Genomic DNA, 25,434 nt, shown 5'->3' on the forward strand with positions numbered 1-25,434 from the left:
GTCTGTAAGTATATATGGCTTCCCTTCACTGCAATACAATTCAATTCTTTCATCCCCTGACTGAATACAGGTAAATACCTTGCTATAAAAGATTTTAAAAAAGCACAGTGAAAATAAAAGTGAATTTACATTAAATCTTTGGTGCTGAGGGGGCTTCCAAAACTATGGGAGAGGCAACTTAACAAAAGCTCCATTCAACATGATCAGGAAGACTTTTCCCAGAGATTCTCTAATGCCTCTGATGATCTAAGGACAAAACCCTATTCAAAGAACTACATTTAATTTCTAGTCCATTTAAAAATTGTTCATACATTTCACAGTACTTTGCAGTAGGATATGCAGGCACAACAGAAGACAGGATGAAGGCGAGTTTTAAGCAAAGTTTATTAATTTCAAGCAACTGTCAGTTCTCAACATCTGCCACCCACATTACAATTTTACACATGCTGTAGAAGATCCCTCTATCCAGTAGTATCACAGTCTGGTCTGCCTTCTGTATGGGGGTCAATATACACATAAGGGTTCTTCAGAGGTTTAATGCCACTTACCCTATGTATGGAGATAAAGTATTATTAAAAAGGTTTTAAAGGAATCATTATCTTCTATTTAAAACTCTTGAATAGTAAATAATTTTTGAACTAAGTAGTATACACCAAGGTAATAAAAACACATTCTAACTCCACAGGGCTGGAATCTTGTTTTTTGCGAAGGCTTTGAAAACTGAGTATTAAATGTGAAGCTCCTTGTCACCATGAGGGAGAAGGAAACAGAAATCAGCACAGTAGATTTAGCCAAACCTTCTGTATGTAGGACCTCTAGCAAAGACATAAATTAACACTTCGTGCTCAGGAGGAAAAGGTAAGTTATCCTCCCTATTAGATGAGCTGAGAGATTGTTTGCTCTGTTGCACAGCTGTTCTGCTTGCACCCAGCCACAACAATGAGAATTCAGCTGACTGTAGTGGCAGCCACAGCTACTCTCCTCAGAGACCTCAGGCTACAGGGACAGGCATTGCCCAGAACTGGAGAGGGGCCTTAACGGTGTAAAAAAATCCTCAAGTTCAGAGGTTTTTGAAGCCAAAATTAAGGAGTTTTCTACTGTTGTCAATAAGAAGTATCAGCTGGATGGGGGACTGAGATCTACTTAGTTTAAATAACACCTGCCAGCTCTTCTCTGTATGGATAAGTACATTTGACAGAACTGAAATAATGAACCTACTGAAATTAAAGAAAAAAAGTACATCACCTGTTTAAATGTTTACTGGTTAACACATTTATTTTAACCAAATATAATGGCCCATTTTTTTCCTAAATGTAATAGATTTTATACTGATCATTCTATCATTTTAAGAAAACTACGTTTAAAGAGTAATGCTAGTTTACCTACACTTTTTACAATTAAAAAAAACAAAACTCTTCAACCAGAAGCAAAACAATCTATGTAACAAATTTTAATACAGCAGCTATGTTTCAGGAATTATCAGTAATGCAGCAGTGTTAATCAACTCTAAATTGAAATGCTGGAAACTAAAAGATTAAGACAGAACTAGATGAAGAGTATTTTTCATATCTTTTATAGGACAGAAACCTTTGTTCATGTCTTCTGGTAGGCTTCATCTTCTTTTGAGCTGCACCTACAACACAAAGAACAAGTAAACGAGCAACTTTATGCTTCTCCAGAACAGCTTAAAACAATTCTGTAGGCATTAAGGGGCAATTTTTCTACTGCTTTGTTTCTGTATCACCAACTCATTTCACTGTTTCATATTCCTATTTTAAGAATAAAGTACAAAGCAACAGAAAGAACGAGCTATTACTACATCTGTGTAAAAGTGCCCTCAGAAGTGCTGCCTACATTGTAAAAGCGCAATTACACTTGCTGTATTTAACTAGCAAGCAACTAGTGTTTCACTAAACATGAAAGCTAACTTCTTCCACTTCCTGTATGAAAAAGATACCTCAATATATGTGGAAATAGGGAGAGATTGGTTTTTATTAGGAATTTTACAATATAAATTGAGAAGAGACAGGTTGAAGGTTCCAAATAGGTATACAAAACCACCCATCTCCTGCTTGTTTTCGTAGTTAGTTCATTACGCCTCCTCGGTGGGGTACTCCCCACCAGCAGAATGACCTGCTTTGTGGCATTTTTCCTCATTCTTGAGTGCACTAAGAGTGCATGACTGTTGCCATTATGTACCTAGATGGATACAAAAATCCTTCTTAGTTCAAAGTATTATAAAGTACGTGAAACCAGTGGGGTTTTCACAGCCTGTCAAAATATATTAATAAAAAAATGAAAAGATGAACTTCTTAACATTGTCAAAGAGAACATTAAAACAGCAGTATGGACCTGAAAAGGTTTTTTCTGTTTTCCTCACCCTGTATAACCAATTCAATTGTCTCAAGCTCTTTTAACTTGTTGCTAAATGTTTATCTACACATGCTGTCAGAAATAACCTTGTTAGGAAGGTGAAGTTGGTGTCTCAGCAAATCAGACCCATGGAGTAGGCGTTGAGTGGCCTGTGACTCGCTTTCCTTTTTTCTCTTTCAGCACCATCAAAAGGAAAAGTGAGAAAAACAGCACAAACATTAGTTAAAGCCTGAATTTAATCCCATGTCCTACAGGAATAATTTCATTACAATGAAAGCAGACAGACAGTATCTGTAGGGTTTTTTGCTTTGTTTTTAAGCAGTGATAATTATATATCCAATTAATATAGCGTATAGCTCTCCCAAAGATCATAAGATTTAATAATCCCTTTAATTAAATGATTAATAGGAAATGCAGGGGCGGGTCTTACAAATTACCTGATTTACCATCACTGAAGACAGATTCTTTTAAAAATGGCTACAAATGCCTTGTTCACAAAAGACTTTATTATCTAATGATGCATACTGAAAACATACAGAAATCTGCATGGTCCACTTTACATGCAGCAGAACAATCTTCACTTTACAATAAGTAAGTGTCAACTGTTTTATGCAAGAGACAACACTTTAAAGTCACATTTCTTAAAGAAAATCTTCATTTACAAAAGAAATAAAAGGTAAAGAAGCAATTACCGCTTTTAAAAAGCAGCTGCTTTGTTCAAGAGTGGAAGGTTTATGCCTGTATTGAAAGACAACATGATCACAAATAATGAAAACAATGAACAAATGAAACACTTTTAGCATAAAGCAGTACACTTTCAAAATGACATACAAATAGTTAAAAATTTCTTTATGTTGTCTATCTATCCTTTAGATATAAGGTCTTTCGAATGAGATCCCAACATATGTAATTACTAAATGAAAACTCTTCTGTAAGTATTGGTTCTATGTCATAGTGAACTGTATTTAACAAAATGTATACAAAGTCTATAGCCAAGTTGATTAAAAAAACTAAAGTAATAAGAAACAGTACACTGAAGGCGCTCTATCCATCAAGTGCGCTCTCTCCCAGTTTTAAATGTGATGAACAGAACAGAACTTGTAACTATGCCACGGTTGCAATGCCAGAAAATAAAACAAGATCATTTCTCAAACATGCAGGGAATTCGGCCACAATGCTATTGTCTCTCATTTGTCAGTTGTTCCAGTAAAATAACAGCTTAAACACCGGTGATGTTGATGGGTTAGCTTACCTTCAGTGTACTGAAAGTTGTACACAACCTGCTTTAAAAGAGGAGACCATCCCTGCGGGCAGGCTCAAGAAGGAACAGACCCCCTTCGGCACTGACTACACCAAGGGCATGCTGCTGTGGCCTGCACACACACACCTAGGAAAATGTGAATATAAACAGCATTTATGCTGGCCATTTTGTAAAGACAAAAATGAAGCCAAGTCTGCTAAAAACAAATCAACCACCCAGTATTACTGCTCTCTTTTTTTTTCTTTTTTTTTTTTTTTTATAACAGATGCTTTTTTTCTTTTTATAATATATACGAACTGCAACCATATACATTAGCATTGTACTTTTGTGCAGTCTTGGCAATTAAAACAGTTCTACAGTGAAAATTTTCACATAAGACACAAAACAGAATTACTCTAACATTTCTAAAAGAAATATCAGCCTTGATGTTAATTCAAATGTATCATTTCTTCCTCAACTTTGCAGGGGAAATATTTATGTTTATATACATTAATAACTGCTGTGAAATTTCTTCAGTCTTTGTATCTTAATTAATCAAACCCTTTGAACTTCTTCATCTGGTTTAAATTTTCTCCTGGATGAAGGCGTGCTGCAGAGCCTGGTTGATGCTAATCCGTTTAGCTGGGTCTAGCATTAGAATCTGGTCCAACAAGTCCTTAAGCTGGTGCACTTTTTTACGCTGGTCTTCAGGGAGTCGTTGGCACCCAATCAAGTCTGCTAATAGGTCCTTGGTTGGATTAATGGTGCTCATAACAGTAACTTTCTCCTACAAACACAGAAATGGCAGCCTTGTAGAACACAAGTAATGCACAAACCCCTTATCTATCCCTTTTACAGAGTTTCAGCAGCAGCTTTTCTGCAGGTTTGTCTCGTATCTGAGCAGCAGCACCCTGCTCCCATAGGGCCTCGAAAAATAATGTACAGAGAAAAGAGTGGAAAAAACACTCTTGGGGGAAGGCCACCAACACAGGTTCACACATGAACCTGCATCCCAGTTAATTCAGAACATGGAAGTCCACATGGAGAGTTCCCGTATCTGACTACTACTTTGTAATTCTTCTTAAATATAGTATTTCAAAATAAAAAAAAATAGTGACCTCATACAATATAACCATATCATACTGAACATCCTTCTACAAAATGAAGGCAGAATTTCTTTTATTAGTAATTTGAGGATAGATTATATGGAGATACCCTATATATCTACCAGATTAAATTTAGATTTTTCTTAATCATGTTCCTACGTCCTAGGGAAAAAAAAAATCTCTTTTGCCATTTTATAACTATGTAATCTGTCCATACTGCTGCAAAAGAACTTTCTAATACCTTCTAAAAATCTTGTGTTTAATTAGGAAGCCAAGGTACATTTGAGAGATCATATAGTAGGAAAGCTTGGAAAAAGTGATGGGTTAGTCAACACATTGAGGACTTACCCTTTCCGTGACTTTATCTACTTCTATATACATAAAGTTGAGATTTTGATCAAAGTGCTGATCTTTGAACACACCTTTTCGAATCATCTGGAAAATGAGGAAGAGGCAATAGTTTAAGGCAAGTTCTCTGTCTTACACATTTCACAATTAACATCAGTATCTACTAATTTTCTGCCACACAAGTAATTTAATACTAATTAAAAAAAAAAAAGGACAGGAAGAGATGTTGAGATTGAATACAAAGATACAGTTCAAACCCTTTGAAAAAGGACACAGTATCTTTCATTGACTTACGCATTTTTTTTCAGGTCAGTGCTTAGAAGGTTTCTGCTTTCACTTTAAACTTAGTCTATGAAAAAGAAGCTGCATACTTTCACTTCATAAGATTTAAAATCAGTATAAATTACATAGTCAGAGCAAAGTCTACTACTTACTGTTAAGAAAAGATGTATATAATAAGAAACAGAATTCCAGGAGAACAAAGACTATATGTTCTACTGATCATTAGAGTAGTTTCATGTATTAAGTACTTATTTTTCTTACCTTGTTTGGCATCTTTCCTTTGAGATCCATGGCAAGTTTCAACATATGATTATTGGTTTTGCCAGGAAACAGTATTTTTCCTGTATAAAGCTCATATAATGTGCAGCCTACAGACCACATATCTATACCATAGTCATAGATTTTTCCTATAACTGAAACAGAGCAATTCCAGTTAATTCCATAAAGGCAGACTTTGATATAATATCACAAAAGCAATTCTGATTTGTAAACAATATCAATGCTGCTCTTCTTAGGAATAAAATGCTACCATAAAAGAAGGATGCAAACCTTTTAGCTTTTAAAGTACTCCTATTTTAGAAAGGGAGGATTTTACCTAACACCTAAACTGATCAGCTTTAAATTAGCAAAAACCAAGAAGTCAGAACAATACCTCTAAATTGAAACATAACTATAACCCATCAGAATGACTTCTCACTGAGCTGATCAGCACCATACATGAAGAGTCCCACGAACATGCCTTCAAAGTCTGAATTTTTGACAGTCATCATATTTCCAGAGTCATGTTTTGCTAAGACTAGAGAATAAATCCAAGTCAAATTTTCATCTGCTAGTACTGGCACTAGCTGGTATGTGATAGATGTAGCTAATCCAAAATGTACTTACTGATTTCTGGAGCTCGATAAAATCTACTAACTAGATAGGGTGTGATGTCATTATCTGCGACATGTGAAGCTGAGCCAAAATCACAAAGCTTTAGTATCGTTTTGGACTCGTTCACCTGAAAGTTAAACATAAATATCTATTAGCACCATTCGTGGACAGAATTGATAACAGAACTGTAAAAGTGACAACACGTTTAAGTCAGAGACAGGAAAAACATTCAGCCTTTAAAGTGGAAGTTCCTTCCTCTCTATAGTCTAAGAAAATTACAAAACTTGCTCAAACTGAGAGTTAATGTCTTCAGATCCTACAAAATACAAAAAAAAGTCAGTTTCATGTACTTTTCCCATAACAAAATATCCTTGGTGAACCCAGATTTCATTCCAGATACTGAAATTTTACAAATTTAGACTTGTAACTCCAGCATTTAGAGTATCACTTCTTAAAACAGCATATTATTCACATCTCATGCTTACATGGTAGATTTTACTGCTGAGATAGTAATAAGAGAACATTTTAGATGCATTAAAAATCTGTTTGTCACAGGGATGATATCCAAAAAAACCAAAGGAAACCTCTGCATTCCTCTGCTGTAGCTCTCATGCCCTACTGGAAAAGGGGCATTAAGGACCTTTCCCTAACATCTCACTCACGTAAACGAAATCTCCATTCAGACTCAATTTACTCCCATTTTGCAGAAAGCAAGAACATCTCTCAACTATTGATGGGAAAATTTCAAATATTTCTCCTGTAAGACACTGTCTTACTTTGGAAAGTCTGCTTTCTATAAAGATAGTAGGGGATGCATGTTTGTTCGAAAAATTTTATTTAGATGCGCTGTTGTATTTCTTTCTTACTATTTATAACACAGTATCATTTTATATCAAAGTGTGAACCCTTAACATTTTCAGTAAATTCGACTTCACCTAAATTAACAGAATGATATGAATTTCAAATATTTTATTTTATGCTACAGACCATGCAAAAAAAAAAAGGTTTTATTATTTGCTACTTACCAAAATATTATCTGGTTTAATATCTGCATGTAGGATATTGCATCTTTTAAGAAGTTTTAAAGCCAGGAACAATTGCTGGCTGTAGGAACGCACAGCTTTAATGTGGAGTCCAACATCTTTCCCATACTTCTTCAACACCTCTCGTAAATTCATACTGTTAAGGGAAAGGTGGAAAGAATTGGAAAGAGCTTAACAGAAAAAACGATAGCGGCTTCCTAAATTCTAAGACAAACTTGAACTAATCAGTTAGCTTTAAATATTTTTTGAGAAATGTAGCATTCAACATTCCACTCTGTGAGCTACAGAATTGAAATAAGAAGGCTGATCAATCAGATCTGTCTTATACTGTGTAATTACTTACTACTCTGGACTTACTTAGTTCAGAGCACATTTTTAATCAATATTGATATGAGAGGATTTATTTGCACATGAATAGTATTTTCTTAACAATCGTAAACCCTTTGTACTCATTTTCTTCAGAAATAAATTAAAAAGGAAGCACACAAAACATAAAAGTTGAGGAGATTTTTTGGTGACTTAAGCAGTAGATAAAAAGACTATCATTCCAGGACAAAAACACAACTGGACATAAATAACATGAAAGTGTGTTATCAAGAGATTGTGCAGCATAAGACAATTTTTTCTATAGCTTATTAATGAAATATGATAGTAATCTCACAAAATTTGCATTTTTTCAGTATATAACTTATCTTCACCCCAAATATGGCAAAACGCAAAATATGACATACACAGAAAACTTAGGATTTGAATAACTGATGTCTTTAAATAGGAATGGGAACTAAGGCAACTAATATATCTGATCTACCAGAAAACAGTATCTACAATCAACCTGTCACAAGAGTTTAAGTACTTGAACAAAGTGAGCACACAAAAACCACTGTAACAATTTTCTCCCTAAGGCTGTTACTATATGTGTACTATTTACAGAATATACAGCATTTCCTGAATGTAAATGTAAACCCTTAAAATGAAGAACTATGAAAACTAATAAAAATACTGATATAGGCAAAAAATAATTAAGAGCAGTACTAGAGAGATGAACCATCTTTAATACATTATCTCGTTTCAAATATTTTCCAGGCAGCGAACTCACAACAGTGCTAAAAATAAATCAGAAATAGTTCAGCAGTCTGTGAATTTGTGCCCACAAATAATTTTTTGCTTCCAAGTTCCTTGCATTCTTGAATCTTGGCACTAGAACAGGTATCAAAACAACAGCCAAATCTAGAAAGGTAAAGAACACACAGTAGTACTTTAAGTTTTACAGAGAACCCCAAACATTTGTCATCTTACCTGAGTGGCTCAAATACCAAACAGAGATGCTGTTTGTGGTAGAAATGCCTGAACAACCGCAGACAATGAAACTTGTCATCGGGATCAGCATCATTGAGCTTCTTTAAAAATTCCAGTTCTTTTAGGCCAGTTTTTTGCCTGAAAACAGAGAAATGTGATTATAAAACAAAATCAGTTAAATTCTAATTTTTAAAAAATCTAAACATTCACTTGTGTGGCTATAATTATCCAGGAATGACAAGTGTCTTGTCATTATTTAATTTACCACAGCTAAAAACCCAAAATCACAACAACAGTTTGTCAGTGACTACACACTGGATAAATTTATTTAATTTCTGGATATTCACTGTACCTTTGCAACCTAATTATCCTTTCCTCCCCACTCTCAGTTGCATGTAAGGCTAAAAATGGATTTTGTCCTGTAATGTAACAAATTTCAAACAACACTCACTTAAGAAGTTTACTTGTTTAAATGAGTGCTTCATCACATATAACAGTATAAAAAGATTTAAACTCAACTGACTGTAGATTCAATTACACATCCAAGCTTATTACTTGTACAACACACCAAATTAAAACAGCTTATCACCCTCCCTTTTGTCTTCAAAAGTTTTCTAGATACTTATTCACGTAACTGAAACAAATCCAGTTATACACACAATAAGACAACTTTTAAAACTTCCAAGAAAAAATACATGGAAAAAATTTTGAGTTGTCATTGACAGAAGAGGACACAAAAAATGACTGTATAAATACTGCAGCAGATGGTGAAAACTAGTATTGTAGACAAGTCAAGTCCTCAAATGACCTAGTTTAGGAGATCCTACTTGTTCATGTTCACTCATTCTGAAAGACCTCTTTTTTTTTTGCATTTCAACAGTGAGAGTCCTATTTCTTTTTATGTATCTTATAATACACACAAATGTTCTGAAAATAGACAAAAATAATTAAATGCATGGAGACCTTTATGTAAGTTGCAGTGATTGACTGGGATCCAACCCACAGCCTACCAATCAGATTTGGTCCATCAAAACAAAATTTTTACAGTCCATAACTCCCATCTCAAGAAACGTAGGACTCTTAACTAGCTGTAACCCTTCCTGTGATAGCTGTAAAGAAGTGTGGATACATAGTCCTCAAGCGCTTCCCATTATCTGGCTCATATTAGCAGAAAAGGCAGGAATCACAGCTGTGATCTGTTACTTCACTTGAAACAAAGGGAGATTCAAATCGCATCACGAAAAACTTCCAAGTGCTGCACATGCTTTATTACCATCAAAAAAAGCCCCATTACTTACATAAGTTCATTGTTCCTGATGATTTTCACGGCTACTTCTTGGTTTGCTCTGGCCATGTCCCTGGCTCGCACGACATTGCTGAAGACACCCTGACCAGTGTAACCATAGACATTGTAACGTTTATCTAGAACTTCACCTATATTAACACCTGAGGGATAAAACCAAGCAAGTTCAAGTTACGAGGGATAAACGTAATGAAACTTCTATAGAAAAATAAACCATTCTCTATCATTACAAAATGTAAGGGTAAATAGCAAGATCCTTTAATTTCATGGTGTACAATGTTTTGTATTGCCTAGCTTTGTGGAAATTATAGGACCAAAGCGTGATTCTTGAAGTCTGGAGTACTTCCCAAACTGAGGTTAAAACCTGAGTGCTTGTTTCATCCATTACATTACACACTCAGAGAAGGCTCTGGGATACTTCTACATTAGAACAACAACATTTCAATACTTTTATACATGAGCATCTTCTCCACTCAGCACCCTCACTCCACCTGTCCTTGCTGATGAACAAACACAACTTACGGTAATAGCCTTCTGCATCTGTCCAGTTATCCCTGAGATTGGGGTTTTCTTTGAAGTCTTTTCCAAACCCAGCAGCCCTTAGACGAGCACTCTGAAATAAAAAGAGAAGTAACAGATTTGCGTGTGTGCTCTGTATTTTTCTTTAACATTTACTTACCAAAGCCCTTTTTCCCTACTAAAAAACTGTTCTCTCCACAATACAAACACACTTACCTTGCAGGAGAGAGAAATAACTTAATGTCATTTACATACCAGTATCTAAAGACTGATGCAAGGAAAAGAGGGTGAGATCAACAAACAGAATTATTATTAAACATAAATGGGCAAAGTTTCAATTAATACCCACAGGGAATTTATATAAGTCACATTAGAGTACACATTTTGGACCCTCTAAGTAAGACTTGTTATTTACAGTAAGTTTATAGTAAAAAATTTCAGCAATTTGCAAGGAAAACACAACTGTTTAAGCTTTGAATTACATGCCACTCACTTCATACTGTTATAAATATTACCATAACACTTCTACAACTGCTGTTGACATCTCTTAACAGACTGGGCAATATTTTAATCAAAAATTCCAAACTATGAGTAGTAAAGTAGTTTATCTTCAAGTGAACAACAGTTTCTGAAAGGGGGAGCTGTTCACTTACAAGCCATATAAATCCCCACTTGTAACTTCTGAACCTTTAAAATGCTCCCTCACACACACATTACCCTTTAAGTATTCATCTTTTTCCAGGTCAGAGGGATACCAGTGTTACTAGCATAAAACCACAGCCTATATTACATCTACCAAAAAATTCTCAAGTTAATTTTGGTTTAAGTTAAGAAGAAAATTCTTGTCTTTACTTATTTCTCAGTGTTATGCATCAGCAACAATGCACAGGATTGATAGAGAATGGCACATAAAGTCTCAAAAGCAGTCACTGGGCTGCCAATATCAGAGGGTCACTGTAGCATATTTAGAGAAAAGCAAATGAAATAGTGTTTAAGTAAAACCAGGAAATGTATCTCTTCATCCCAAAAAATCTCCAAACAAACCACCAGACTACTTTAACATAGCATCATTAGCTAATTACAGTATCTTACACATTTTTAACATTTTTTTACATTTTTACATTTTTTTACATTTTTTTAGTTAACCATGCATGAATCTCTGAAAAAAGCTCATATTTAGAATATTGCAATACAGTAATAAAAAGCTGAACTTATAAATAGATTCATGTTTTTACCATGTGCCATTGTATTCAAACAGCAGGTAAATTCCCCAATTGCTTACTCTGGCAAAATTGCCACTAATTTCAGCAGGTTTTATTTCACTGAAGTACTAATTAGGAACCACTTTGCCTGCCTTGGTTGAGCAAAAGATTAAGAATATACAAGTCTCTTAGCAGCATCTGCTTTTACAAATCAAAGTTCTCACAACTCTCAAGTGACAGTGACTCTAACAAAAATCAAGCAGAAAGAAAAAAATCATACATGTCATCTCCAAGAATTACCTACATCAAAGTATGCAGCGAACATATCATCTGATTCTGTGAACATATCGGGAGCTAGCAGCTTCTTCTGAGATGAACCTTAAAATGAAATTCAGATTACTCAACATGAAAAAGATGTCAAACAATAACTCTGTTGCCAATGTAATTTGGCACTTGGTATCTGTACAGCATAGTCTAAGATCAGTACACTGGCAAACAGGTAAGCTCTACTTATGTTTCTAGCAAATGCCATTTCACATATTTCACATTCTAGAATATAAAACTCAGACTAGCTCTTCAAACAACTCAAAAATTTATATCTCCTTGATAAACTATGTATAATAGCTTTCAAGTAAGCATAGCAGAAAGAAAAAAAATACATACTTACATGCTCCCTACAAATAATGACTTTTATATATATATAAAAATATAAAATTACTACATGTATATATAAAAAAATGCAGTCACATTTTCAATACACAATTTCAGGCTTTTCTGCTAATCACAAGATATTTTACTAAGATTCAAAGCTGTAAAGCCCAGAAATTCTTTCTTTGGAAAATGTTTTCTCCAACCCTGCCAAAAACAACCCAGTGTGCAGCTTTTTGTCAAACACAATGTTTACTATTGTGTTAAAGAGCAACATTTTCGTTATGGGCAAGATTATCCCTTTCTCACCTTTTAATCATCTTTAAATCCCAAAGACATTTTACTTGGTTGATACGATAAAAGCAAAGAAATATAAATTAAGTACACATTAGTAAAAGCAAGCAAACTTCAAACTATTTCATTCATGCACACATTATGGCAGCCCTCCATGAACATGGTAAACTGGAGACCCTCCCTTCACTACACAATGGAGAAAAATAAATTGTTAATTTAGCTCAGAGGCTTCAGGTCTCGTGATGCACAAACCCCTTCAATACCAAATAACCGGACTGAAATCTGACAGCATAAAAAATTATCCAGCATGCTGATACCACCGTTTCAAGGTATAGACCTGTCACTTGACACTTGTTGGGAGGCAGTTTATACCTCTGTTTTGAGCTACAGACCCTTTTAGAAACTTCCTCAAATCTTCCTTTTAGTTCCATTTACCTGTAGTGGGCTACAGTTATTAACTAGCTTCTTAGCAACATACTACTCTGGCCCTATACAAAATCAGGGTAGAAATAAAAATTTACTCTTGCAGAGGAAGATAACCCACTGGTTTCAGCTCTTGTTACAGCCACCTCCAACCCAGAATCCTACCACTCAGATGTGACTGTAACTTTAAAAGCCTTTTTTACATGTCTGTGTGGAAAATGCCTACATAGCTAAGACTTAAATTTCCATATGCTTTAATAGACAAAATTAGAGAGCAGTACATGCTTTGACAAAATAGGAAAAACACACTGTCTGTTAGACATCACAAGCCTAAACTTGTGGTATGCAAAGAAAGCGCTAGAACGCTTCTTTTCACCAATGTTGCAGAACAATCTGAAAACACACGGCTCAAGGGAACAGGATAAACTACAGAGCAGTACAGCAGTCCCAAAGAGATGCAGCTTTATTACTTTGAAGAGAAGCATCCACTAGAGACAGCATATTTAGCCCCCAAAGGTACGTGTGGCACAGGACATGAAATACAAGCTAACTGCAACTCTCCCTCAGAGGGGCTGGGCAGGCTCCACAGACCTCGTTAAACATTGCTACTGCAATTAAACTGCAGAGAGAAACCAAAGCAGCTTAAAGTAGCTTAAGTATGACCACAGAGCACTGCACACACCTCTGACTACTTGGAAGATGTACAGTAATCCACTTTCAAAAGACAAAAAAAGCAGCAGACTTTCAATACTACAAGGTGTGCTGGGAGATGTTCCACATTCCTTTTGCTGCAGCTGGCACAAGACAGGTGTTGTATCAAAATTTATTTCATTTCAACATGGCTGTACTATAGAGTACAGGAAGGGGGGGAGAGAAAGAAAATACCCATTTCAGCAATTAGCTAGGCTGCTAAAATGGACTTACTAGCAATGACCCTCAAAAGCTTTAATCATTCTAAATTACTACAGACCCACCTATATTCTTCTATCATAGTGGCTTTGACCAAAACAAGGTATAAAAGAAGCATGATTTCGAATCCTCGCAAAATAAAGTCTAGGACTACACTAAGCTTCCAAGAAAACAACTTGCCTAAGTGAAAAGAAAAATTTGGGAGGACAATTCTTAACTATATAGACAGACATTATTTGCTGTTCCAAATGTAAAGCATAAATTGTATAAAGAGTTATTATAGAGAATATCTTTCACTCATATTATCCTTCCAAATGAGGAAGCTGTATTTTAATGCTTTAAGTACCATAATATTTGCGAAAAGGTTCACAAATTCCATCCAAAAAGTCAATCTACTTCCTAGTCTGGAAGTACATAAGTAAACTAAGCCAAGTGTCTGAGCTTTCATAAACTGCATTGGAGAGATTTCAGAATCTTACCATTGTTCTGTTCAACTGTCATGAGGTTGTGCTTGGCTTTCACTGATGCCTCAAATGTGTCCACATTTTCCCGTTCATATTCCTTAACATCAGCAGCAACTCTTTCTAGGATGTCGTCAGGAGAATTTGAGCGACTTCGTGTACTACTTTGAGGGCTGCTTGGTTCAGATGGCACAGATATGTTACTGTCTTCTGTCTGGCCTTTGTATTTCTAAAAAGAAATTTAAATTTTAATCTTACTGTTACACCTTATCACAATTTAAACATTTTCATATCCATCCTTTCAATGGTTTGGGCTTTCAGCTGAAACATTAATATTTGCTTTCATAATCACCTATGTCTATAAAGACAACCGATTATTTTTAGAATTGGCTACGACTTCTGAAAATTCAATTTGCCACAATGCACCACAGCCCAGACCATAAGACTGAAACATTCATGTGTGTTCTTCAGGTCTTTACATTTTTGTAAAAATAGATTATTACTGAATATTAACTATTCGTTTATGCACGACAAAATGTCAGCAGCAACAAATTTATTACTAAACCATCCTGGCACACAAACACTGAAATAAAATCTTTGAGGAAAAACTAATTATTTAATATCCTACATTTTAGAATATTTCCCAGTTTTATTAGTGTTATGGTACAGAAAAGCAGCTTTTTGATTCAGTTTTTTATGTGAACTGGAAATCATACTGATTCTCTCATTTGTGTCAAAACATTTCAGAAGCACAAAAAAACTTCAAACATCATCTTTACAATTTTTGCTGCTATGAAATTATACAGATCTCACTTCCTATCCCAAAAGGTAAAAAACAAGATGAAGAAATGCTGCTACCACTCAGTTTTCAAGATTGAACTATTGAATAATGCAAGCAGAGGTTTTTCCATTTAGGGAATTCAGCTCTGCAATTTGCATCCAGCCTGCACCAACATAAGGTGTAACCAGTCTTTAAAATAATTTATATGTTTTGGCTCAGTCATAGTTCTGAGGAGTTTTACAACGGGCTTTGCATAAAACTCAAACCATGAACAGTATTTTTGGTGCTATTTAAAATAAGTGATTTTGTATCTGATACTAAATAAATACACCACAGCGTTTTGCTTGCTTTGTCCTAATTGTGTGCCAAATCCCACCTTTGAAAAGAGAGAGCTGACTTGTACTGTACAATGACACCCCCTTTGGCCACAGCTCCTTTCAGGGGTCTCCATCACACATTACACCTGTGATTACTGTTACCTCGTTACCTGGAGTAGGAAGCTCATGCAACCCATATGTGCTTTTAGGGAGGAACCCCTAAACAGCTGCTTTACAAAACAACCCTGACAGTTGCTCTACAAAATTTTGGAAATTGACAAGGAAAATTTCTACTTGAAACAAACTGACCAGCAGTTAAGTTAAAAATATTCTTCATCTATATGTTTTCTCTGTAGCTGTATCACTAATACTATGTCAGTGTACCAGTAAGTTATATATCAATTAACCCATTTTAAGACCATCAGAGAATGTTTACCTGTAGCAAAAAATGACTCACAGAAGAGCCACTTCAATTTTAAAAGCAATGCTGAGACAAAAGAAGCACAGAGTTTACGAGAGACTAAAACATTTACAACTAACTAACTGGAAAAATACAGCAATAGGAATTACTATTGTAATGCAACAACAGGCGAGGAGCCTTCCTATACCCTGGCTTATTACACTAAAACCACAGAATTAGTTCCTGTAACCATGTACCTGAACTATTGCTTGCCGCTGTAATCTCCTTTGTCTTATCTCTGCTTCTTCATCCTCTTCTTCCAAATCAAAGTCTTCAAGACTACAAGAATATGTTTTTTTAATACAACTTCATAAACATACAATTATCTACTGAATTTTACCAAGTGCAGTTGCTTGGCAAATAAAGCACAGAATATATTAAACAAGAGCTGTTCAAGTGACTCAGAAAGCAACGGTGTATTAAATCCCATTGCATATATTTACATTTCCTTACAAAGAAAACTTATCTCTTAGTATCTCATTGGGACTTTCTGCATTCCATTTTTAATTGCAAACAATTAACAGCCCTCTTCTAAAGGACAACAAACAAACAAAAAATCCTTGCTCCTTTTCACTGCAGCATCATTTTTCCTTAATTTTATTAAGAATGCATACTCTTGCACAATTGAATAGGCAGATGTTTAGGAAATAAAAACACAATTTGCAGACAGCAGTTAATCCTTTCAGCTATTAAAGTTCTTCCTCAAGGAGTAAGCTTTAGTAATCAGACCAAAAGTTTTCACAAGATACTGATCAAGTTGAATTTAAAAACCTCGTGATATATCCTTCCCTCAAGTCTGCCCACTAGCCAACAGGTCTTGGTATTTTTTGCATACTCCAAAGTTTTTCAGATTCTCGTAACACTATTTTGACAAAATCACAAAACAAAGACATGATTATGGTTTTAGGTGACAGCTCAAAACTACACCATGAAGATAAATCTTAGTTCATTCTTGGTATCAGTAGAACTGCAGGTTATAAATAATCAGTGTATAGTCTTACTTTTCATCTGATGAAGACTCCTGTTCAGCTTTCATGCCCTCAGAAAGACTACCTTTAAATTTGTCTTCTTTAACTTTGCTTCTACTCCTACGTCTATGGCCACCACGTGACCTGGACCTCCTTCGAAGGCGAGATCTACTTCTCCGGCCTCTATCCCTGTTTCATAAGAACAAGAGATTTGGATTTTGGAGGGGGTTGTTTTAGTTTTTTTTAAGAAAAGAAGGAAAATAGTTTCAGAAAACACAAAGACACACAATGATTCCAAGTAATAAAACAATTTAATTCGTGGAGGACAAAATGAATTTAACTGTGCTAGCACATGTTAAAATGGACAAAAACAAAAAGCAAAGTCTTTTTACATATAAGATAGCAATCCTTTTTCTTCCTGTAACACTTTACAAAATATACTTAAAAACACAGGGTGTCTTTACCTCCTCCGAGGAGATCTACTCCGCCTTCTGGGAGATCGACTACGACGAAGGGGTGTTCGAGATCTCCTCCTAATGGGGGACCGAGACCTTCTTCTGGATGGGGACCATCTGCTGGGTGGGCTGACATCCTTTGATCTTTCACGCCTGGACAAAATGTCATCCCTGGTACGTGTTCTTAAAACAGAGGAAGAGAGTGGTAGTAAAAATCAAGAACAAGTTGAAAACAAAGGAAGTCCGTTCCTTTAAAAGCTCAATTGAAAAATCTTACTGCAGGTGAGGGACCACCAGATGGGCTTCTGAGGGCAGGATGGATAAGTAGGCTGCAGAGCTGGATGCCCTTCCTGCCTGTGTCTCCCCACCCTGGGAAGTGTGTGCCCATACCAAGATCTAGTTCAGGACAAGTCTGGAAACAGCTCGTTAATTACTACCATGAAGCTAAGAGAGGTTTTAAAACAAAGCTTGTGTTTAGGTCTTTACATAAATAGTGACCTGTTTTCATGTTTACCAGAAACAGTACCGAAACAATACATAAACCCCAAAATCTTAACTTGAGAATTATTTCACCAACTTGTTATTAAAATATAGGGTTAGGACCATGCTATTTCACAGTACTGACAATAAAGTCTGTTTCAATTTGGGCACTATAACTGCATGGTTTCAACATTTCATATATTCTAAAACAGCAGATGAAAACTAAAATTCTTAACTAAAATCTAAACTATCCCTTCTTAAATTTAAAAAAAAAAAAAATCAGGTCTGATACTATATACACTATTCAAAATTTGTTTATTCCTGCCTATACAGATTTACAATTATTCAAGGAAAAGAATCCTTGATGGGATTACTACATTAAAAAGCTTAACTGCATGACAGCAAGAGTTCAGTCAAAAACTGGAAAGAATATAAATTAGAAATTCAACAACGATTCTAATGAGGCTGCATTAGAAACTGGAATATAGTTCCACACTATTTCAAAAGAAATGTTGCTACTCTATTTTTTCCTGCTCCTTATTTTTGAATTTTTTAAATCAAGTTGGAACAACTCATTACAGGTGTTATATCTCATCAATGAACAAAAACTCTTGGATCTGAAAGAGTAATTCCACCCATTCTGTGATTTTTTTCGTTTGTTTTGAGACTTCTACATCAGTTTCAATTACCTTAACTACAGACAATAATAAGACATACAGAACTGATGCAAAATAGTAAACAGCGAGGCAAAAGGAAAATTTATGCATCTGCAGAGTACTGGCAGTTTCTACAAGGAATTACTGCATTCAAATGCTGGAGTAGGCCAATACCTTTAGCCCAACTAATTTATATTATGTTCTTGTGAAGAATATTACATAAAAAGGCACAGGATGAAGAGTTCCAGGATTCCTGACTAACAGAGCGGTTGTACTGCCAAAACCCAATCAAAGTATCTGTTACAAAAAATGAATTAGTTCCGAGATCACAAGGATGAGATAAAAAGTGGAAGATGATTAAGAATTCATAGTAATAACGCATAATGAGTAACTCTAGTCAAAGACCTGAGAAGTGTCTTACAAGATTAGAACATTGGAAACAAACTTGAAAGATGAAATTACTGGGATTTTTTTGGTTAAAACTGTTCATTAAAGCTCCTGAAATTCTCTGGTAGTTTGAGTAATTACACGTAGTTAAAACTTGAACACAGGTGGAATTAATTCAGGTGTGTTACAAGGAAAGATTATTTCTGCTGATCTGCAAACACCTCCAGCAGAAAATATTTTAGTAGTCCCCCACTCACATGCTCCTCACCACGCAGCTATAGAAGTATGAATTTGACAGCAAAATTCTAGACACATGCATCACTTGAAATAAGTGTCTAGACAACCAATTCAAACTGGCTGCAACACAAGCTGTCAAGAAAAATGAAAACTGAAAGATGCAAAATGTTGCAGAGCAAAAGTCAACTACTATGCCAGAAAAACTCAGTGGTTGAGCTGACACATTCCTGACTGACCAGAAACCAGCCAGATAAACTGGTAGCATTTACAGTACTTCCTCCATCAGGTTAGCATCACTGGGGCCATTCTCCAAAGTACCCAAAGATAGCCCATACCTGAAACCAGAGTAACCTTCAGTGATTCAGGCTGAAACTTTCACATTTTTAGGTGCCTATTCACTAAGCTTCGTGGTTCCAATTAATTTTAAATTCATACGTCTTTGCACTTAGTTCTCAGACTGGGTGAAGCTAAACTCCCTGATACAAAGTTTTAAATTATTTATTATCCAACGCTGAACTCTTCTGACTTTTAAACTTCTTACAGCTAATGAATTAACTTCCAAAAACACACACACTTATATTGCTTTCTTCATGGGAACTTGCCACTCAGGTATTATTGGCTTTCAAATTTCAAGGTAACTGCTTTCATAGGCTAAATGTCTTTTTTTAAAAATGCCAAAACCGCACCAATACACTAAATAGTTTTCCATTCTTCGCCTTTAAGTGTGTGTAAAATAATTACATATGGCAGACTAATAGCAGAGTAACACTGCCATCCCACTAGCAATAGATTAAATGAAAGTCCACAATATTAGAAAAAAAAAAAGACTCTGAGAAGGACACCTTGATATAAAAATTTGCTTACATTCACACATACTGACTCTATCTGTCATTAAGGGTATTTTTTGAGGGGAAAGAGTGGCTTATTACCCACTTTCAGCCAACACTAATATGTAACACTGGAGAGGATTCTCACTCCTCAGAAGTTTCAGAAAGCAACAGAACTACTGACAAAGAAACAAAATAGAAGCCAAATTCTAAATCCAACCAGCGATAAAAAGGAGAACACAGTTACAAAACTTGTTCCCAGTAAGGGTGTGAGCAGCAAATAACTTTACCAACCACAAGATGAATTTGCATATCTGACAGCTGGGAGGAATAGTTTTTTAAAAAACTGGATGCATACAAAGTAAGCTCATGATATAATGTACAATCTGATTACCTTTTTTAATACCTATTTTCCAAATAAAACAAGGAGATAGACACCAAACTAGAAGAGAGTTCATCCCGTAAAGCATTTTTGTGATGGCTTATGGCACCTTTAAGTTACCTGGGAGAAGAAAGACGCCTCCTTTCTGATTCTCTTCTTTTTCTTTCTGCAGATCTACTCCTCACTCTTCTAACCGGAGACCGGGTACGAGACGGGGATCGACTCTGTTTAGATCTACGATCGTTAAAGAGAGGGGATCTGCTTCTCCTTGACTTTTCACGCTGTTTGGGAGACAAGCTTCTCCCTTTTGGGCTACGGCCAGGTCGTCTAGGGGACCTGTTTTCTTTCCCTGAAGAGGCATCTTTAGAAGGAGATTTAATTGGCTTTTTTTCTTTGTCAGTCTCTGATCTCCTAGGTTTTCTATCTTTGGACCGTGATCTTCTATCTTTGGATTTGCTTCTTAGTTCTGCTGGAGATTTAGATTTTCTACCACGATCTCTGCTTTTGCTTTCATTTACAACTGGAGACTTTCTGCGGTCTCTTGATTTACTTTTATCGTCAGCCTTATTTCTATCCTCTGGAGGAGACTTAGACTTTCTGTTTTTCTCCTGAGATCTCCTCTTAAGTATTGGAGACCTAGATTTCCTTGTCTGATCTTGAGACTTACTTCTCTTATAAGGACTTTTGGATTTCCTCCTTTCTTTTGACTTGCTTCTAGTCGTCTTCTCTTTGACTCCATCAACTCCTGCCTTGGCTTTCTTTTTGTCAGATCTGTGCCTAGTCCTTTCTTTTGATTCACTCTTACTTGCTTTCTTGGAACTAGTTTTATTGTCCACAGGTTCTAATTTCCCCTTAGTATTTGACTTTGTTGTAGGTCGTGCTCCATTTCGTGCTTTTTCATTAATCTCCCCCTCTTCTTCAGATCCTGACTCATAACCTTGTAATATTAATCCCATCCCAGACTGGACTTTTCCTTCCATTAATTCGTTTTCAAGTTCTGCTTTCAGCAATGCTCTTTGTTTCTCTAAGTCTTCCAGAGGAGCCAAAAAATCAATTTTAGTTCTTTTAGCTGGTCCATCTTCTTTGTCAGAGGCATCAGCCACCTCTTTCCATTTATGTTTCTTATGTTTGTGTCTGTGTTTATGTTTTTTGTCCTTATCATCTTCTGAAGAATGTTTATGTTTCTTGTGTTTACTTCGGTGTTTGTGTTTCTTTTTTTTGTGTCGGCTGTGCTTGTTCTGAGGTTGGTCTGCCTCTGACACTTCCCCATTTTCTTCATTCACACTTTTCTCGGATGCCTCAGCATCCTCAACCCTGCAAAAAATAAAGAGATCAGTACTATAAAACTCACTGTAGTCCTTTATCTCATGTTAAGTAGACAGCCCTTTAGGATAGAAACTAACTGGCATTTATTCCCCTACCTTTGGGAGAATTAAAAACGTGCCACTAATTTAAGTAAGTTGTAACAGCAGATACACTTCCTCAGGAACAGGCAGTTATGGCTGCAGAAAGAAATTGTACGGAAGGAGCAGACAGCAAATGCACTGACAAAACCAAATGTGTGGATGGAATCAATGCTTACGCCCCGACGTTCAATTCTGACCTATCTGTTAATAGCATACAACAGTGCTGAGTATTTGTCAGTCCATCATCATCTGTGTCACGTCCCACACAGTCCACTCCAATGCCTAACTCAAGCTATGCCTTTTACAAGAATTTTCAAGTGGCAGAAAACACCTGTGCTCCAAAGATCAAAATTTATTTCAAGGTATGACGCTGACCACCTTAGGAAACCTTGCAAAATCTCAGGCAGAGCTGACTAATTCTCCTAGCTGCAATTTTTTTCTCTAAGTGTACACATCTGTTAGAAAATCATGAAATATTCTTACACATTTGTATTATTTAAACAATACAGGGAACACTATTGAGGAACAGGAAAAATTAAGGAAGCCTAATTTCAGAGCAGCTTTCTGATAGTATGCAGCAGATTAGCAGCTTTAAAAAATGTGGTAATCTTGACACCATGCCATTGACCAAAACAGCTGAAAATAAGTCCACAGCAGATCACTAAAATAATAATATACAGCATTTCTTCTAAAAAGAATATTTTCAATTAACTATAATTTCTCTAAACAGTAACTTAAAAAAATATAAAATGCAGTCCTGATGTTACACATTCCCTTGTATTATCTTCTACAGCCATTGAAACTGGCTTAGCAATAGAGGTTTTTACAGTGTTTAGCAAATACCTCCCAATCTCCTTCAGAACATCAATTAAGTTACTGCCTGTGGTAATACAGACATTTGCCTTTTGAAATAATATTACAAACGCCAGAGCTCACCTTTCTACAAACTCACCCCATCTAAACTACCGTTTTGAAATTCACTAGTTATCACTTTAATAACTTAAACATAGCTCTTTGCTGTATACTAAGCCTCATAAGGTGAAAAGAAATCCCCCAAACACGACAGTAAGGAGCAGGGGGTGAACATACACAGAAATGCGGAAATTATCTTCTGAACTCTACTGGTTTCATATGACACTTATTTCTGGAGTACGATCAATAATCTGATCCAATAAGTGTATCAGAGATCTTCTAAGCCAGACCTAAAGGACAGCATCTCACTATAAATTTGATTAGTGTCTTCCTAATTAAGCACAGGATATTTAAGCAGTGCACATTTACTCTTTCCTGCTTGAGTTAATGTAAATTCTTGTACTAGTAAATAAAGCTGACTTTTCTGCAAAGTACACTAGAATTATTTGCTAAAATCGTTAAAACTTTAGTGCTATGAAATTATGAACTTCCAAAAGGAACAAACTGAGTTAAAAATATAAAATATTCAGAGACTTAACTCAGGATGCTCCTTGTCTTTTATGTTTTCATTACTACTTCTGCTTACTCAAGGCATACAGAAAGGTGTTTTTCTTAATTGCTACCTCTTGACACTCAACACCATTATAAGAGAATATCAGAACAAAAGAGGAAAAACTGGCTTAAAAAGAGATTATTTTATCTTGTGCTTGGCATTTAAAAAAAAAATAAAAAAGAAAAGGTATTAAATGCAAAACTTCTTCAACTTGGACTTGCCATTCTGAGCAAGTCTACCTGTGACATAACCAGGAGAATTTTAAGGGAACTATGTGCCTTTCAAAATTTCTTTTAGTTGGATCCAAGATCCTGTGTAAGGCCCCAGTTAACACATTAAAGGTACTTCAAGACATTATTAAAATATTAAAGACAATACAAATCACATCTGTTCAAGCTGTTCCAAGTAAGTCTTCCTTCTCTTAATAGCAAAAAGCGACACCAAAATCTTTAAGGAAGTTATTTTGTTATTGTATGTATTTTGGAGTTATGTAATAACTGCATCTTAAATTGTGGAAAAGCCAGCTGGTAGCTAAAATGCCAGATGAGACACCAAGTATTATCTCAGGCCACTACAGGCTACCAATACAACTGCCAGCTGTCTTTGTAACTCAACAATAAAATTAGGTCCATTAATATGCAAAAAGTAGTTCAAGTTTTCTTCATGTACAGGGATACATTTATTTCAAGTAATTTCATTAAACTGTTGATAAACTATTACTTCAGTTAAATGCTTCAGAGGTATCATGACATGGATGAAAAAACCTTATAAGAATATTTTAGGTGATGAGGCATGCCTACACGTTTAGATTCTAATGGCTTTAAATAGAGAGGAACTGTGACATGAACTTGTTATAGCCCTACTTTTTCCTATTTTTGAATTCAAGGAGAAAAATTACAGGAAGCTCATAAGGATGTGCAGTGATTTCACCCATCTTTTCCTTCATACAGCTTCTACCTTATTACTTAACTTTCTCTCTACAATACTAAACGCTATTCTTCATGTGCATGTGTTTTACATGGCTCACGTGTAATCCCACTGCTTTTCCTCACCTTTTTTATACTCTCAGGATAAACAATAAAATCAAGCCTCAAATCAAAACTCTTTAAGGAGAAAAAAAACACAGAAAGCAGTCTATATGGCTAAAACAACAATGTAGTAAAAAGGAGCGAGAGAGCAAGCATTAGATCGTTAACTCCCAGCAGAATTTCCAGAACACTGTGTTCACGAGCTCCTGAGTGTGGACAAACCAGGCACTAACCGGGGTGCCTGGAAAACGCACGCCCGGGAGCCCCGTTCCGGCGGGGAGGCGGCAGCTCGATCTTCGCTTCCCAACGGGAGCCGGGACTTGCCAGTCATTTCGAGGGCTGGAAGGAGGGGCCGGCGGCAACAAATCACTTTCTGCTTCCACCCGCACGGGCACTTTCTATACCGCGAGAGCGGCCGGGGCTCGGGGGAAGGAGGGAGGGAGGCCGGAGTGTTCGCCGCAAGGCGGGCAGCGGCTCGGCGGCCCCAGGGCAGCCGCACGGCACCCGCTGGCCCGGAGCCCCCCGGCCCCGCTCGGACACGGTGTGTGGGGCTGTGTGTACGTTCGAGCGCCGGGGGGGATCCCGGGGAGCGCCGGCCCGGATCGGCCGCGGGGATGCCCGGGCGGGCAGCAGCCTCGCAGCCACGCGGAAGATGCGCTTCCCTTCCCCCGCCTCCCTCTGTCCCACGTCCCCCGCGCCAGCGGCAAACCCGGTTCGCCGGCGGCAATCCCGGTTCCCGCGGCCGGAGCGCCACCAAGGCGGGAAGGCGCACGCGGGACTCCCGGGGACACGCGCCCGCCGCCGCTTCCCTTCTCTTCCCTTCCCCCCTCCCCTCGCGCGGCCCTCCCGCATCCACGGGCGGATTCAGCGCCCCAGGCCCCGCTGGGCCGCCTCGCCGCGGGACTAGCGGCGCCTACAGCAACCCTTCTCCCCCGGAGCGGCCACCTTCCCCCATCCTCTCCATACTCCCTTCTTCCTCCTCCTCTTCCTCCTCCCTCGCCACTTCCACCCGGGCCGCTTCTCGTCGTCCCCGTCCCATGTATGTCCTCCTTCCCCAATCCCCTCGCCCGCGCTTCTCCCTCCACCTCCCTTCTCCTCCTCCCCAAAGCTCCAGGACGAGGAGCCTCCCCCCCTCCAGCCGGTCCTTACTCGGGCGGTCGCTGCTCGGGCTCGGCCGCGGCGGCCATTTTGAACTTCCGAACTCCTTCGCTGCCGCCGCCGCCGCTGGGAGGGGGCGGGGGGAGACTCGGGGCCGGAAGTGAACC

At 37.1% G+C, this 25,434-nt stretch overlaps 1 protein-coding gene across 3 annotated transcripts; it reads right to left on the reverse strand.

Annotated features, from left to right (window-relative positions):
- Positions 1-360: 360 nt before the first annotated feature.
- Positions 361-25,421, reverse strand: PRP4K (pre-mRNA processing factor kinase PRP4K). Of its 3 annotated transcripts, XR_015805396.1 has the most exons (20): positions 25,319-25,421; positions 20,391-21,584; positions 17,311-17,484; positions 16,880-17,035; positions 16,076-16,157; positions 14,339-14,549; positions 11,890-11,963; positions 10,387-10,477; positions 9,860-10,007; positions 8,562-8,699; positions 7,248-7,401; positions 6,235-6,349; positions 5,611-5,762; positions 5,068-5,154; positions 4,123-4,400; positions 3,626-3,760; positions 3,066-3,111; positions 2,460-2,546; positions 1,588-1,633; positions 361-549 (listed from the first exon to the last, which is right to left on the reverse strand). XR_015805396.1 is itself a non-coding variant. In XM_088169899.1 (15 exons), exons 1-15 carry the CDS (start codon positions 25,354-25,356, stop codon positions 4,197-4,199), a joined length of 3,018 nt encoding a protein of 1,005 aa, XP_088026025.1. In that variant the 5' UTR covers positions 25,357-25,421; the 3' UTR covers positions 2,860-4,196. The 3 variants fall into 3 exon arrangements, 1 of the variants encoding a protein (XP_088026025.1); XR_015805395.1 differs by having other exon boundaries at positions 3,626-4,400; XM_088169899.1 differs by lacking the exons at positions 361-549; positions 1,588-1,633; positions 2,460-2,546 and having other exon boundaries at positions 2,860-4,400.
- Between the last annotated feature and the right edge of the window lie 13 nt (positions 25,422-25,434).

This window comes from Sturnus vulgaris, chromosome 1, assembly GCF_052056855.1.
Source record: "Sturnus vulgaris isolate bStuVul1 chromosome 1, bStuVul1.hap1, whole genome shotgun sequence".
NCBI lineage: Eukaryota > Metazoa > Chordata > Aves > Passeriformes > Sturnidae > Sturnus > Sturnus vulgaris.

Coding starts and splice junctions, on each gene's coding strand:
- PRP4K (XM_088169899.1), bottom strand. CDS start 25,356: ATGGCCGCCGCGGCCGAGCCCGAGCAGCGACCGCCCGA. Junction 21,585..25,318: donor CCCGAGCAGCGACCGCCCGA/GTAAGGACCGGC, acceptor TATTTTTTGCAG/GGTTGAGGATGCTGAGGCAT. Junction 17,485..20,390: donor AGGCGTCTTTCTTCTCCCAG/GTAACTTAAAGG, acceptor CTCTGTTTTAAG/AACACGTACCAGGGATGACA.